The sequence below is a fragment of the Pelobates fuscus genome, chromosome 4 (genome assembly GCF_036172605.1).
Source record: "Pelobates fuscus isolate aPelFus1 chromosome 4, aPelFus1.pri, whole genome shotgun sequence".
Lineage (NCBI taxonomy): Eukaryota > Metazoa > Chordata > Amphibia > Anura > Pelobatidae > Pelobates > Pelobates fuscus.
The window spans coordinates 72,982,951-72,999,567 of record NC_086320.1 but is presented as its reverse complement, the minus strand read 5'-3'; the positions used below and the strand labels follow the sequence as shown (position 1 = coordinate 72,999,567).

Genomic DNA, 16,617 nt, shown 5'->3' with positions numbered 1-16,617 from the left:
GATATGCAAGTCTATAAGCTGCAGAAGTGAAACCAATTCGTAAATCAGGAATTCCAAAGTAACAAGTGATTTCTCTACAAAATATCATCAAATTATGTACGGACCATCAGTATTCAAAAGCAGTAAGAGTACAGAAAGTATGACAATTATGGCAACACTAGGGATAAATCTTCCCTAAACTTCATAATCTCAGTAAGAAAGAAAGTCATTAATTCCATTCCGGGGAAAAGAGCCATATTTTTCTAGTGTTTCCAATGTCTACCTCCTGACGGTCAGAGATTTTTTAACATGTTCCGCTTTGCGTGCAGTAACCGCCCCATTCACACAGTTTCTATTTTTATATTGAATGCATTATGGTTTCTCTGAGTAAAGTCCAACTTTCACAGACCTGTTTGCTGGTCATGTGGCATGTCAAATATAATGAATATAGAATATAATATGTACAATATAGATTTAATATAATTAAATTTTTAAAAACATTCCTTAAATTGCACCCATCTCATAGGAATCTTGCATTTAGATCACAAAAACAAAAAATGCTGCTAACACCAATTTACATTAATGAACGCTTTAAGGACATGGCTTTCGCAAACACTGTTCCTCGCACTTCAGGTTTTGTACAGAATCTACATTTCCTTACCATATACAGCCATGTCTGGAAAACCTCTAGTTTTCCATTGCTTGGAGGCTCTGTGTTGCTAAAGCTTCACAACTGGCCCTCAGACAATTCCCTATTCTCCAGGCACATACAACAGCACTTCATGTATTTAATTGATTCATTTCTGGGGATTTCCTTTCCTGCCTCGTGTCCAAACGCCACACCATTTGTGACCCTCCATTAAAGTACATAATCTTAATCGTAAAAAGATGAGGATTCGTGCATTTGTAGACTGCTGTGAATTAACCCCCATTGTTTGAGACATGACACAACCAATTAGGCATTACGAAGCTGAGGAATACAACACACGCCCTGGAAGCAGAAAAAAACCCAAGGTTATATACTTCTACAGAGACCAGTAGAAGGAGGAGACTTCCCATTTAAAGGGAGTGCTGTAAGCATCTTGAGTCTCTGGACATCAGATTTGTATGGGCATCCGACCTTAGTGGTTCACAATTAAAAAGCTTTAAATACATCTTAAAATGGCAGACATGACAAATAGCCCCTGCAGAAAAATAACAACAACAATCTACAGATTTCTGGGATGCTGAAAAGCTAGCCAAGTGATAAATAAAATAAATGTGCGATCTGATGTCGATGTGAAGTCATATTGCAAAACGCACAACAGGTTACATTATACAAGAAATGAATGAATATAAATAAGAAATAAATCATCCAGCAAAAACAGTTACTGAATCTACTGGACCGTAGCGAAAAACAAAACAAAAATCACATTACTGCTTGATGAAGGCATTCATGTATTATGCAGCCAATATAAATTACCGGAGGCAGTAATAAAATAATGAATTCCTAGAGCACAAGATACATATGTTCTGCGGTTTTATTTTGAAGGGAAAAAAAAAGAAAAAAAGAAAAATTAGCAAACAAAAAACAAAACAAAACACATACATATGAAAAATAGAAATGTAAGAGTGTAATTAGAATGTACACAGAGTGTAATTAGGTCAAGAAGGTCCTGCTAAAATGAGCTTACAATCCATGAGGATTTATTGGTAGCAGGTAGATATCGTTAAGTGTCTAGCCCAGGGACACTTACTGGTGAATGGTTGTGACCAGGAGTTGAACATAGGTTTCCAAATAGCCAAGTTATTCACCAACTTGTAAATGGTCAGGAAATCAAAGTTAAAGGGATACTATAGTCACCAACTACAGCTTATTGTATTTGTTCTGATGAGTATAATTATTCCCTTCAGGCTTTTGCAGCAAACACTGTCATTTCAGAGAAAAGGCTGGGTTTACATTACAGCCTAGGGACACCTTCAGTGCGAACTCCTCAGATGGCTACTAGAGGTGCATCATGGGGCACAGTGAGCAGCAGTGACATTCAGTGTCTCAACCCTCTGCATGGAGACACTGAAGTTTTCTATTAGAGGTGTATTGATTCAATGCATCTCTATAAGGAGATGCCGATTGGCCAGGACGGAGTCTGGCTCCGCTCACCAGCCAGCTTCCTTGGATGAGATCATTAGAACTGACAATCTCAGCCAATTCAATGCTTTCCCTATAGGAAATCATTGTCATTGGCTGAGATCATCACTTCTGATGATGTCAGCCAAGGAAGCCGATCAGGGGCAGAACCAGCAGCAGCATGTCAGGGCTCCCATTGTGCCTACATCTAAGATAATAGCTGCTACCCGTTTGGTTGTTTCGTCTCTTTTCCTTGATGGTATCAAAACATACCAATCCCAAGCACCCTCTGAGACACCTGTTGGTAGATTATACGTGAAAGAGAAAGACAGAAAGAAGTTATTAGCTTTATTTCACACCGCCAAAACTGCTGGTCCTCCATGGGTTACCAAAACATACAAGGGTCTCCTTCAACAGTTTTGGTGGCCCTCAATTAAACAAGACGTGGTGGATTATGTGCAGGCTTGTCGTGTTTGCACACAGTGTAAGTCCTCTAATGTTAAACCCCCGGGACTCCTAATGTCCCCTATCTGTACCCAAGAAACCATGGACCCACTTATCCATGGACTTTATTGTGGATCTTCCTTCATCTGATAGACAGACAGTAATTTTGACTGTAACTGATAGGTTCTCTAAAATGGCACATTTTATTCCACTTAAAAAAACTACCTTCTGCGGTTCAGTTGGCTCAGGTATTTGCCAAAGAGGTGTTCCGCTTGCATGGTATGCCACAGGATATCGTATCCGACCGGGGTCCTCAATTTGTCTCTCGGTTTTGGAGGGGCTTTTGTGCTGAGATGGGGGTCTCCTTGTCGTTTACTTCCTCCTATCATCCACAATCTAATGGAGCTGCCGAACGGGCGAATCAATCTGTGGAGTTATATTTACACTGCTTCACGAATGCACACCAGGACAACTGGTCTCATCTCCTTCCCTGGGCTGAATTCGCCAGGAATACCGTGACTCATTCGTCCACTGGCTTAAGTCCTTTTATGGTAGCTTATGGGTTCCATCCCTCTGTCCTTCCTGGTGTGTTCTAAGACAAGGGAATGCCCGCTTTGGACGAGCACCTCACCTCCTTACGGAAGATGTGGGATCAGGTCCATGCTGCTCTCTCTCGTGCGGCTGCTGCTCAGAAGAGATTTGCTGATCGTCATAGGTGTGCGGCTCCTTCTTATGCCCCGGGTGATGGGGTTTGGTTGTCTAAGAATCTCCGCCTCAGGGTTCCCTCGATGAAATTCGCGCCCAGGTTCCTTGGCCCCTATAAGGTATTGCGTAAGGTAAATCCTGTGTCCTACTCCCTGGCCTTGCCTTCTTCCATGCGTATACCTAACACCTTTCACACCTCCCTTTTGAAGCCCTTGCTCTGTAATCGGTTCTCTGGAGCTCTCAGGTGTCCCGATTCCCTCCGCGCGTTCTCCGGTGACGTGTACGAAGTAGCTGCTCTCCTGGATTCTCGTTTCTCTCGAGGTCGGTTGCAGTATCTGGTGGATTGGAAGGGTTACGGCCCTGAGGAGCGGTCTTGGGTTTCTGTCTCTGATTTAAACGCGCCCTCTTTGATCCGCTCCTTTCATGCGTGGTTTCCTTTGAAGCCTTTGGCTTCCCGCCTTCTGGGCGGTCCTCGAGGAGGGGGTTATGTCAGGGCTCCGCGGGCGGCAGTAAGGAGAGGCTACAATCCACTTGCAGTACTCACCCTCAGTCCTTCTCCCTTTCCCCTACCTGTCGGCGAGCGGCGTCCTCACTGCTTTATGGGCCGCTCGCGTCCTCCTCCTCGCCTCCCAGCGGCAGCATGTATAACGCTGCACGCTGGGAGTCCGCGCATTTATACGAACGCCGGGGTCAGTCACGTGACCCGGCGTTAAAGCCACAGTACCATAATCACAGTGGAAGGTGTAAATATCTCCCACGTGTGATTGTTAATTCTGATTGGAAGTTATCCAATCAGAATTAAGCACAGGATTTATATACTTACCTTTCCTGTCTCTCAGTGCCCTGTTGTGGTCTTGTGATACCTGTATTGCAGTCTGCTCGTGTTTCTCTCTGGTTACCCATTATTTGGCTTGTTATTCCGATTTTCCTGTATTCTCCATTCCTTTGACCTCGGCTTGTTTCTTGTTCTCCTGTTTTCTGGCTCCCTTTACTTGGCTTGTCTTCTGACTATTCTTAGTGTGCTTAACTCGGCCATTCTAAGGACCGGTATTGCACCCTTTACTTTCTGTGACCTGTTTGCGTGTTAGGTTCCCGAATCGTGACACAGCAGACTGGAATAAAGGTAAGCTGTTACTATATTTAAGGCTAAAATATATAAAAAAGAAAAGAATTCCAAGTTGGCTATGTTTATTGGCTATTATGGCCTAAACATTGTAAATCACTTTAATTTCGGACATTAACATTTTAGTAAATAACTATGCAGCAGACCGTTGTCCTCTGAATCGATGGTCACTGGAAGTACTAAAGTTTGTATTTATCAATGTAAAATCAATGCTACATCGGTAAACAGTAACATCTAAGCAATACCTATGTGACCTTCCAGATCAGCTCCAGATCAGCTGCCGCAATCCACTGTGCTGGAAACAGGACAATATTCTTTGGACACTGATGATTCTTTGTGTCAGTTTGTATAAAGGTGCTGAACACACTAGCCAGCTTAAAAGTGTGACGACAACTTACAAAGACAATTGCTGAGGACTGGAGCATTTGGATTCTGCTTGTAATGTAAGGGGTGAAGGGGTCAAGAATTAAAGGAACACTTCAGGCCCCTTCACTGCGCTGGAAGTAGTGAGACTATTTAGAATGGTTTGACTTCTTACATGGGGTCTGCGGGGCACCTCTCCTTGCCTCCACTACAGCTACAGCAAAGCCAGATGCTTTCTGAAAGTACAGGCTTAGCTCATTGGCTAAGAGTGTCAGCTGACAGCTCTCAGCTAATGAGCTAGCCCTGCGTAACTTGGCTAACAGGGGCTTTGAACACTCACTTCCGCCTGCAGGGAGGTGAGGAGTGTTGACCATCGTGCTGTAGTGATTATGGTGTTTTGAGTGTTCCTTTAAAGTCAGTCTTTCTAGAGAGATGATAGACTGAATATGCTATATACATGTATTGATTTACATTCTGAAATGTCATTAGCCAGGAAATTATAGCTCTCTGCAGCAAATTGTAGCAGCCCTTTCTTGCTGTTTAACCTGAATAAGCGCTTCATTTGTAAATGCACTCAATGAAACAAAATACGGGGAAAAACCAGAGTAGCGCTAGTAGGATATGCGGTGTACACAAAGTGCTACAATAGTGATTTATCTAAAGGACATACAAAAGTACAGCAAACGTTTTGGGATTCAACCCTTCATCAGTGTTCGGACTGATATCGCCCTTTGTACGTCCTTTAAATAAATCACTATTAGCACTTTGTGCACACAGCATATCCTTGTAGCACTGCTCATCTGTTTCCTGTATTTTGCATTCTGTGTTGTACCCCTGATCAAGCAACAGGGGCTGGATTTCACAGCAGCCCGGAAGTAACTTTTGTTAAAATATTTTTTTAGGATTGTTTAAAACCTGACATTTACACTGTGGCGACGTGCAAATTCAGTGACCCACAATAAAGCATGACCGTGTTTGCTACGAACATTAAAATGTCTGTATCTCAAACTCTGACACCTTCTTCCACAAGCAGTGGACAATTACACATTATAACCACTGACATCTTATTAGAATTACCAGAATAACATTTATTGATATAGCCCCAACATATTCCGTCATGCTATACAATTGGAAACAAGACAAACATTAAATTCTAACACAACATGTATGACATACAGAAGCAGTAGGTGAATCAAGCACAAGAAGCTTGTCGGGCAACAAGGGGCTTATCTGGACTGAGAGGCAGTGTGGCGACCCTGGGTAGGCACAGTGGGCAATAAGTCAGGAAGAGATGGTGAAGTGCATTGGGATTTAAATAATCAAACAATGTAAAAGTATATGACGCATATAATGCATTTTAATTTATTAAATTAAAATGTAGTAGCTTCAATGAATTAGATTTTTCCACAGTTGTGAGAATCTGACACATGAGTTTTCTGATGGACACAGCTGTAAAGCCACTAACCACTAAAAGTGTTTTTCCTTCAAATATTTAATATTTGAAAGAAAAAGTTACAGTACCTGTGAGGTGAACGGAGAAGGCAGTGTAACAGGCACCAGGGGTCACGATTGCAGCCTTAAACAGACCAAAAACTAAAATTTTGGCTTTCAGATTCTATTAATCTCCTAATTCTTCTATTTTTGGCTAAATCTATAGCTAAAGATAGAAATATTAATTGCATAAAAAAAACCAAAACAAACAGCAAGAATTTAGCAAGAAGTAGCATTTCCAGTATTTAGTAGCACAGTTACGCAGCCACTACTGTTTGCATATGTCAGTATCTCTTAATAAAGAATATATTTTATTTTTTTTTAAAGCCAAGCATCTCAGTGTTAATTCGTTTTTCAGCTTCCGACGAGGGTATATATGCACCACACATTAAAATCCCATCGCATAGCAGTGCACACAATGAAGCACTAAAGGCTTTATTCACTAAACAGTGAACTGAAGCAATCTGAAAACAAACTTTAAAAACCTCTCTGCCTAAAATAGCCGTGCTCCCCCCCCCCCCTCCCCCAAAATAAGCTACTTTAGTGTGAAATTTAGCGGTTTTCAATTGATTACAGCGGCTTTGTGAATAAACTCAATATACACTTCTAAATGCAGAATCACACAGCCAAGCTATAAACACTAAAGACACAAATCTATTCCACACATCAAAACCGCCATATCCATCTCAAAATGTATACATCAGAAAAACTACAATTCCAACAGCCTTGCACGAAACTACATTAGATTGTAAAAGTTTGTAACATTTTACCCGTGTTTAGCAGGGTTGGCGAATCCGGTGGCGTACTGCTCAGATGCGGCGCCAAGAAAAGGTAATTCCGGTTGACACCACAGTCAAAATTAAACGGGGACTTATAGTCTTCCTGATAATCCATCTCCTTTGAATCCATTTTAGCAGATGAGTGCAGTGAAGTCATTCAGAGAACCACAGAAAACACACCGTTTGCAGTTTCTTTCCACAGCTTTACAAAGTCACTTTTTCTCATCGTATCCAGTCCCCGAAGCAAAGCATTCAGAGCCGGGTTTGTAACAGTGTTAGAAGGCCGCAGTACATTCTCTCTCTTCCTTGGAAATCCTCACATGACTGCAGTATCCCAGCGTTTAATAAGTTACTTCCTAATGTTAAAATACAATTTCTCAGCTTAGTCAGGACATAGTCTACCCTCGCAAACTAAAACATGCTAGCTTGGCTAATGAATGTACAGTTCCCGTAGCCAAAAGGAACAGGAAAAAAAAAAATTAAAAAAGGCTTTGAATTGATCACAAGAAAAAACCACACATCAAAAATTACATTCTCGTGGTATGCTTTTAGAACGACCAACGCTCTGCACTGCAGATAATGATTTCAATTCATTTAGGGAAAAAAAAATATCAGCTGATTTCACATGCAAAACCTGGACCGTCTTAATCTTCTAGGACACAGACAGATTACCGTCCAATACTGTATGAAGCCTGCCATCTGTGCACGGCACATTAGGAGAATCAATTATTCTCCAGCTAGGGAGACGCTAAGTTTAAATGGGCATTTGCTTTATTTTAAACATACACCATTTATAGCAAGGACGGGCACAGGATGCCCCGCAGTAAAGTGCTTTTCAATCAATCCATTACTTAATGCATCCTGGGCTCCAGCCCTCGGAGCCTTGGGAATAATATCTTTTACGCTTCTTGGCCTGCAGATAGTACTGGTTTTAGGTGACATTCAATAAGTCATGACCTGATTTTCTGGCCACTTGGAGGCGCTGCAACACAGATCATGATGATTGTGTACATTGGAATACAAAGCCATACACAGAGTCCTAACAAGATAAAACCCCTTTTCAGATGATGCATGTATTGCTTCTAGTAAAATAATACGGTGTTCGTAGATCACCGTGCGCGATACAATATAAAAACATTCAGATGGAAATGAGAAATAAAATAATGTTTTAAATTATTAACAGACATAAGCATTTACTGTTCTGCATCATCTGCATGTTTCACGTTGGACGTTGAGAAGTCCTTCTAGGTCATAGAAAACCGACCATGCCCTGTACAGGTTTTTTTTTTTATATTCTTATATGTTATATTTTTGTTGTGCAGATAAATACAAAGATTCCTGCAATGCCATAACAGCAGAAGCAAGCTCGGTTATATCAACATAATATAACAGATGTACATGTTAAAATCGGCACAATTTTGTAAATATAGCAATAAACATAAAGTATGATAAGTAGTTTGAGACAAGTAGACATGACATTTATTGTTCAGAACCACTGGGACCTAGTGCTTTATAGTGAGTCCTTACTGAGTAAAATAAGGCTGAGGGCAAAAAAAACCCAAAAAAAACCTCATACTTGAGGTACATAACTAGGTTAATATGGGCATTAAAAATCGCAAAGAAGGCAATAAGACATGAAAGCTTACCATAAATTGAGTAACAGAAGTTACAGGAGTACTGCCCGTGTTAGCAATCTTTTATCTGGGAGACACAGAATATATTTCCTCAAGTTGTTTAAAAGCAGTGGTAAGAGATGGGTGGGATGTAGGCCTGCACATAATAAAACGAGTAATTATGCAGCCTGGGTGTATTAGTACGAGACCACTGGAGTCGCTGCCGTAGAATTATGTGTGGGGCTGCCAATACACAGCAATATAAACTCAACCAATTATTTCTGGAGAAAGGACTGGGTGCCCTATAAAATAGGGGGGGAAATGAATAATAAATAAATAAAAAGCAGGAGAGCATCCCGTAAAAGACTGGAATGAGTCCCAGGTTAGTGGACATATTACAGAACGCCTGTGAGCAGTTAGATATCGCCTATGCCCTCATCCGATGCTCAGTCTGTCGCAGAGCTCTCTGACCTCTTAGCTGATGGTCCCATATGAATGCACTATATTGCCAGTAAAGTTTGGTGTGGCAGAAGCCTCCATCTTGAACGGCTGATAACAGCAGAGTCCTGAAACTCTGGGCCAAGGCCTACTGCCAAACACCCACATGTTGTGTATTAAGTCCCTCAGGCCTTGAGGGTATTTGGGATATTGATACACGCAGGCATTGCCATTTAAGAGAACAGCCATGCTAACCTGTCAGGTTATGCGTGGGCCTCAGAAGGGGCACTGTCGTGTTAATTTGAGTAGACTGCTGAGGGGCCACATGGTCGTCCAAGCCAGTTGTCTTCGAGTTCAGCTCTCTTTCTGTGATGCGCACTATACATTTCACGAATATGCTGTGTAGAACGGACAGGGATGCAGCTCCAATGATTACTGCTGATTCAGCAGTCTTGGGCATCGCCATCTTGGGAGCGTCTCAGCAATAAGCCGTGGGCGCTGCAGTGAGTAGTGAGGCTGCTTCCTGGGACTTGGATAACCCCAAGCGGTTAAAAGGAGGGGGAAGAGCTGAATGTCAGAGTAAATGAGGCAGGTTCAGCTTCTGGAGAGCAGCTGTCACTCCCACACTTTCTGTGCTTGAAGCCCTCAAAAGTTGCCAATTGATCAAATAGGGTTCCAAGTTCGGTATAGCTGGGTGCACCAAGGTATCCCTACTTCGATTAAAATGTTTTCATGACGATATTGTCAGTCTGACTGCGTGAAATTAGTTGAAAGGGTTAAAAATTAGTACAAACCCAAATATCTGTCTCCTATTGCTCATCAGTACCAAGGTTCACACAGAAATAAACAATGTGTAATCTTCACCAAAAAAAGAAAACGGTTAGCGCATATGTACCAAGAGCAACTCTCAGACTCTGACTGACCTTTCTACATATCACATGAGGTGTGCATGTGTCTGTTGGCAAAGTTGTCTACTTTCATTCAGCTCAATTGTCTAGCATTCATTTGACAGTAATCCTGCACCGCATTCACCGTGAACTAATTGGTAAACAAAATTAGTCAAATGTCTGTCTCTCTAAATCCTGAATCTGATCTGAATTGAAGTTCCCCATAGACAGAAACATGGATACAAACTAGCAAAGAATGGGACGCATTGATTTCTGATATGGTTTAGCAAGTCTATATCATGACATTCATAACTACAATAATGGTTTGTTGGCATAATTTATTTTATTTAACTGAATTTCTACTGTTTGAATTAAAATACATATACCACAAGGATTAAGAACATTATTAAATCTATCTACCATGTTTCCTAACATTGAAAGGCATGAAATCAGGTTTTGGAGAAGACCGGGAGCATATCTACATCACAATTATTGATGTGCAACAGCTTGATTACATGAAAATGGTTTATGTCAGCCAATCTACCTTCATGCACAAGGCACTGCAGATGTACTCTTCTATGGGTAGAAATTCCCTGGCAGGCTGTAGCCACAATGGCTTTTAAGGACTCGTTTGAACATTTTGGGCACTTTCTTCTGATGTTCCAGAACTTGAGAACCAGATAAATAACCCAAGATGATGGTCCAGGGTTACCAATATGTGGAAATACAGTCCATTCTGGTGATTCACAACTTTTTTCCCCAGTGGAAATTACTTGGTCACCTTGGAGACACATTTCTCATATGCAATATTAGCGTTATAGAAAGTATATATAAAAAAAAAAAAATAATAAAATAAAAAAGTCTGCTTCAGACTCTACAAAGTATCAAAGAGGCATCTCTAGAACCAAGAAAGACTGTTTCGCAGCCTTAATTTCTTCTGGGTAGCTGTCTGGTGAATATATGTTTGTTCGACCTAAAACTGCAAACGGGTAGAGCAGAAAATAAATTTAACACAAACACTAATCTATGCTTTATATTGTATTTATCGGTATGTTTTCCAATCACAGGCTATATTTAGACAATCTTCACCAGGACTAAACTATTTTGTTAGATATTGTATAGGTTATTACGAAATAACACTAACCGCATGTTAGCTGTCTATCTAGTTTAGTTGATGAAGAAAAATGGCACTTGAATAAAAAAATATCGGACATAGACAGACAATCTCAAGTTGTTTTAAGAAGCTCAGGAAATATAGGCCTCAACCACTAATAAAAGTATACTGTGCAAAATAATTTTTCAAAATAACTAAATTACTTTTTGTCCCTTTAGACAAAGAAGGAAATTGCTGGATTTATAAAACCACTGTGCGTACAAAGACATGGGCCTCTTTGCACCATAACAAATGCAAAGAGAAGGAGAGTCCCTTCAAAGCAAGGCACCGGTGGGGAATCCAGCTGGACCACATCCTTCTCAATGTGGGGCAGTCATCAAGTCAGAGCAATTTTTTATTTTTTTTTAATTTGCGCAGTTATCATATGTTTCTTTCAGTGTGTTTACGTGAAGGGCAGGAGATCAGTCATTCTGCTGTTAGCCATGGAAGATCCATTCTGGCAGAAGTTCTATTGAGATTAATCACTGCGTGCCTTTTTTGATTACAGACCAAGATTCCTCCTAAATCCCCAAGAGACACAAAATAATATCAGGACATTCCTGATATGAATTACAAATAACATTCAAGGAATGCCAGCAATTCTCTACAATAATATTAAAACCAACGTGACTATCAAGAAACAAAGACATAAATAAGACATGCTGAGCAAGTGAGATGTCAAGCACAACCAACACTTAAAATGTTACATTTTGGTACATTCAGGATAGGTTATAAATACTTTTTAAAGAATATAAAGTCCCTTTGTATGTTATGGTGTCATTTACAATTGGATCGATTTGCAGTACCAAAATTGCACCAACAATTTGTAGGAAAATGTGGTTTACGGATTCTGGATGAAGGTCACTACATTTACCAGCAGCCGAGGTGAAGATCGATGAAGATAATCTGTGCTGCCTTTGAGTAAATGGTACTGACTAGCAGAGGAATTCCTATTGTTTCCAGTAAATCAATAAGTAGGATTGAAGGATGAACAAACTGTCAGCAGGCATGTTTTCCATCACAAGAAAATTTAACTTAAAAAAAATAAATCAACCAACCCTCAATTGCTTGTCTTCAACAAGGTGTGAGATGGATTCAAGACAAGGTACACAGAAGCCCCTATAAAGAAAGTGTGGTCTTACAGAATGTCCCTCTATTCCTAAAAAGCATCCCCAGGACATGTGCGAGTTATGGGATTTTCCTTTAATAACTGGATCTCATAATACCCAAAGCAATCTGGGCAATAGACCCATTATACCAAACCCTAGGCACCGGCAGGGAAACTTGGGAGGTAAACGTGCATGTGTCCACTGACTTCTCCCCCTAAAAGCAAATGTAACGGTTTCCAAATATCATTACCCATTATCGTGCTGACCCGCAGTCCCATAAAGAGTGTATGCAAGTATTTACCATCAAGACAGATAACCTCTAAAAAAAAAAAAAAAAAAAATAGGTGTCATTTTTTTATTATTTTGTCCCACTTTGAAAAGACTCCTAAACTTATTTAATTTTTTTTTTTTTTTTTTTTTTTTTTTTTTTTAACACCTCTATGTAAATGATTGATGGCCAAATAGGTTCTCCTAACCCTGGCTATAAAAGAACTACAACTTTCAAGATGTGAATACAAATACAAAAACTCACTCCCATCACTCCTGGGCGGCAGCAACGACCACAGTACACATCAGCCCCAATACATACAGTTAAAAAAAAAAAAAGTTACCTGCACTCTCTCCTAAATCCCTATGTATATTTAAACAAATGGAGGTGATTTAGTTACTCCAATACAACCATTTGTTTAAATGTACATAGGGATTTAGGAGAGAGCACAGGTAACTTTTTCTTTGGCAAGGCTGGATGTACCTGCATGCCAGATGTCTTGAATTTAAGTTAACATTCAAAACAACCTTACAGTGAATAGTTTGAATGTTGTATAAACCTACTGTACTAAACTCAAGAAAATGAAACAAACCTAGAAAGAGAAAATATGGAGATAAAGCCAACTAAATTCTAGAGTACGTATATCCCAAATTAAAGAACATTAGTTTCACATTACTTAAGGTAACTATATAATATGGGGAGCACAATTCTTAAAGGAACACTGTACTCACTAATTCACTATGTTGTTTAAGTGCCTACATCAAGAATGCCAAATAAAAACAAGGTTTAAGTTTATGTGGGCCGCAAAAAAGTTTTCATAGAAAAGTACAGTATAAATAAAATTTAAAAAAATTAATAAAATTAATGTTTTCTACTAAACCCAGCCTCTCCCCTCTACTAAAGCCCAGCCCCTGCTTTGAAGAAAAAACAGAAAAAAAATAAAACAATAATATTAGCCTTCAGACTGACTCCACTCACATTATGTTTCTAAATCCGGAATCCTGCGTCTATGCCCCCAATGGTGCCAGAGCTGAAACCCCTTTAAGACTGAGTATGTAGACGTCACGTTGCCACTTCTGCCCGCCTCCAGGTTCCCTTAGCAATTAATATCTTAGGCTGGGCCGCAAAGATATTCATTGTGGGCCGGGAGTTTGACATCCATGGCCTACAGCAACAATGTCAAACTTGCGGCCCACAATGAATATATTTGCAGCCCACCTGCCCGGTCAGATTCTTGTCTTCCCTCCTACAGCCAAGAGTGTAGAGTCAGAGGCGGCTCTCTAATTAGGCGGTTTAAGCAGCCGCCTAAACCGCCTATGGGCAGACTGTGTCAGGTCCTCAGTCAGTGAGGGTGCAAGTCCCCTCCTGGCTGCCCAGCCAGCCACCGCAGACACCAGTCTGCAGCTCCGCAGTGAGCAGAGCTGCAGACCAGGTGTCTCGCGAAAACCGGCCAATCAGTGCGTTGCCGCGGATTACCACGGCAACGTTCTGATGGTCTCGCGAGATTACATGGTCTGCAGCCACCGGACTACCAGGGAGCCCACTGGAACACCAGGGAAATTAAGGTAGGTTCTCCCTCAGCCCCCCAAGCTACAGCCTCACCCCCCACCGCCCTCCACCAGCCTCACCACCCCCCACCACGCCCACCATCCCCGCCAGCCTCACCACCTCACCACCCTCACATAACCATCAACCCCCCCTCTCCCTCTCACATAACCATCACCCCCGTCTCACCATCACCCCCCCCCCCCAATACACACAACACACTTCAAGCAGCTACCCCATACACATAGGGTCTCAGACAAAAACGCAAACATGCTCAAAGAGACATACATTCACACAAGAATACTCTCTGTCAGACACACTCTCAGGAACATACACAGGTAAACTGTGCATCAATGTGTACATGTGACACTTTTTTGTTAGTGTGGCATCATGTTTGCGTTGCGCCTAAGGCCTCATAAAGTCTAGAGCCGCCTCTGTGTACAGTGGCTGTCTGTTTGCAGAGCATGCCAGCCACTCCCGCTTCCCTCCTGCTCGCAGTACCAGTGGAGCCTCTGGGCTGCTTGAGCAGAGACGAGCAGGGCTGGAACTGGAGGGTGGGCGGCTTATCTTAAGGTAGGGGGCAATGTATTGGATTTGTGGTCGGTGTATTAGAATGTGGGGGGGGGGCAGTGTATTGTATTTGTAGGCAGTGTATTGTATTTGTGGGCAGTGTATTAGAATGTGGGGAGGGGGCAGTGTATTGTATTTGTGGGCAGTATATTAGAATGTGGGGAGGGGGCAGTGTATTGGAATGTGGGGAGGGGGCAGTGTATTGGATTTGTGGGCAGTGTATTAGAATGTGGGGGAGGGGGCAGTGTATTGGATTTGAGGGCAGTGTATTAGAATGTGGGGAGGGGGCAGTGTATTGGATTTGTGGGCAGTGTATTAGAATGTGGGGAGGGGCAGTGTATTAGAATGTGGGGAGGGGGCAGTGTATTGGATTTGTGGGCAGTGTATTAGAATGTGGGGAGGGGCAGTGTATTGGATTTGTGGGCAGTGTATTAGAATGTGGGGAGGGGGCAGTGTATTGGATTTGTGGGCAGTGTATTAGAATGTGGGGAGGGGGCAGTGTATTGGATTTGTGGGCAGTGTATTAGAATGTGGGGAGGGGGCAGTGTATTGGATTTGTGGGCAGTGTATTAGAATGTGGGGAGGGGGCAGTGTATTGGATTTGTGGGCAGTGTATTAGAATGTGGGGAGGGGCAGTGTATTGGATTTGAGGGCAGTGTATTAGAATGTGGGGAGGGGGCAGTGTATTGGATTTGTGGGCAGTGTATTAGAATGTAGGGAGGGGGCAGTGTATTGGATTTGTGGGCAGTGTATTAGAATGTGGGGAGGGGGCAGTGTATTGGATTTGTGGGCAGTGTATTAGAATGTGGGGAGGGGGCAGTGTATTGGATTTGTGGGCAGTGTATTAGAATGTGGGGAGGGGGCAGTGTATTGGATTTGTGGGCAGTGTATTAGAATGTGGGGAGGGGCAGTGTATTGGATTTGTGGGCAGTGTATTAGAATGTGGGGAGGGGGCAGTGTATTGGATTTGTGGGCAGTGTATTAGAATGGGGGGAGGGGGCAGTACATTGGATTTGTGGGCAGTGTATTAGAATGTGGGGAGGGGCAGTGTATTGGATTTGTGGGCAGTGTATTAGAATGTGGGGAGTGGGCAGTGTATTGGATTTGTGGGCAGTGTATTAGAATGTGGGGAGGGGGCAGTGTATTGGATTTGTGGGCAGTGTATTAGAATGTGGGGAGGGGGCAGTGTATTGGATTTGTGGGCAGTGTATTAGAATGTGGGGAGGGGGCAGTGTATTGGATTTGTGGGCAGTGTATTAGAATGTGGGGAGGGGGCAGTGTATTGGATTTGTGGGCAGTGTATTAGAATGTGGGGAGGGGCAGTGTATTGGATTTGTGGGCAGTGTATTAGAATGTGGGGAGGGCCAGTGTATTGGATTTGTGGGCAGTATATTAGAATGTGGGGAGGGGGCAGTGTATTGGATTTGTGGGCAGTATATTAGAATGTGGGGAGGGGGCAGTGTATTGGATTTGTGGGCAGTGTATTAGAATGTGGGGAGGGGCAGTGTATTGGATTTGTGGGCAGTGTATTAGAATGTGGGGAGGGCCAGTGTATTGGATTTGTGGGCAGTATATTAGAATGGGGGGAGGGGGCAGTGTATTGGATTTGTGGGCAGTATATTAGAATGGGGGGAGGGGGCAGTACATTGGATTTGTGAGCAGTGTATTAAAAGGTGGGGAAGGGGCAGTGTATTAGATTGGGTCTGCATGGAGATGCTGATTGGCCGCGCAACTTTTTGCCACACATGCACAACAGCCTCCCAATACTTTCCTATGGGAAAGCATTGGGTTGGCGGAGATCATCAAATTCAAGATCAACTGTTTTTTTCAGATGTGCAACAGCATACATTCACCATTTCAGTCCCATTACCAAACTTTTTTAATATGTGAAGGTAGTTGGACTGAAACATTGATTATAAGCAAATGCAGGTCTCCTTAAAATAAATTTGCTCTTGTTTACTTTGAAGCCCTATGAGCGTGAGGAAGTCCAGTGTCAGGTAAATAAACCTACATTTCTATTAAAACTTAAGTTTTTATTTTTTT

At 42.1% G+C, this 16,617-nt stretch overlaps 1 protein-coding gene across 4 annotated transcripts in view; it reads right to left on the bottom strand.

The window, feature by feature from the left end:
• Positions 1-16,617, bottom strand: part of TPD52 (tumor protein D52) — a 199,241-nt gene that overhangs the window by 138,436 nt on the left and 44,188 nt on the right. Inside the window, exon 1 of one of the 4 annotated variants that reach the window (XM_063451303.1) lies at positions 6,983-7,397. The exons of 1 other annotated variant lie outside the window; for it this stretch is intronic. In XM_063451303.1, coding sequence (XP_063307373.1) covers positions 6,983-7,148 — 166 coding nt within the window. In that variant the 5' untranslated portion in view covers positions 7,149-7,397. Of the gene's footprint in view, positions 1-6,982; positions 7,398-16,617 lie in introns of those variants that run through there. 2 more of the 4 variants (XM_063451304.1, XM_063451306.1) reach the window with 2 other exon arrangements.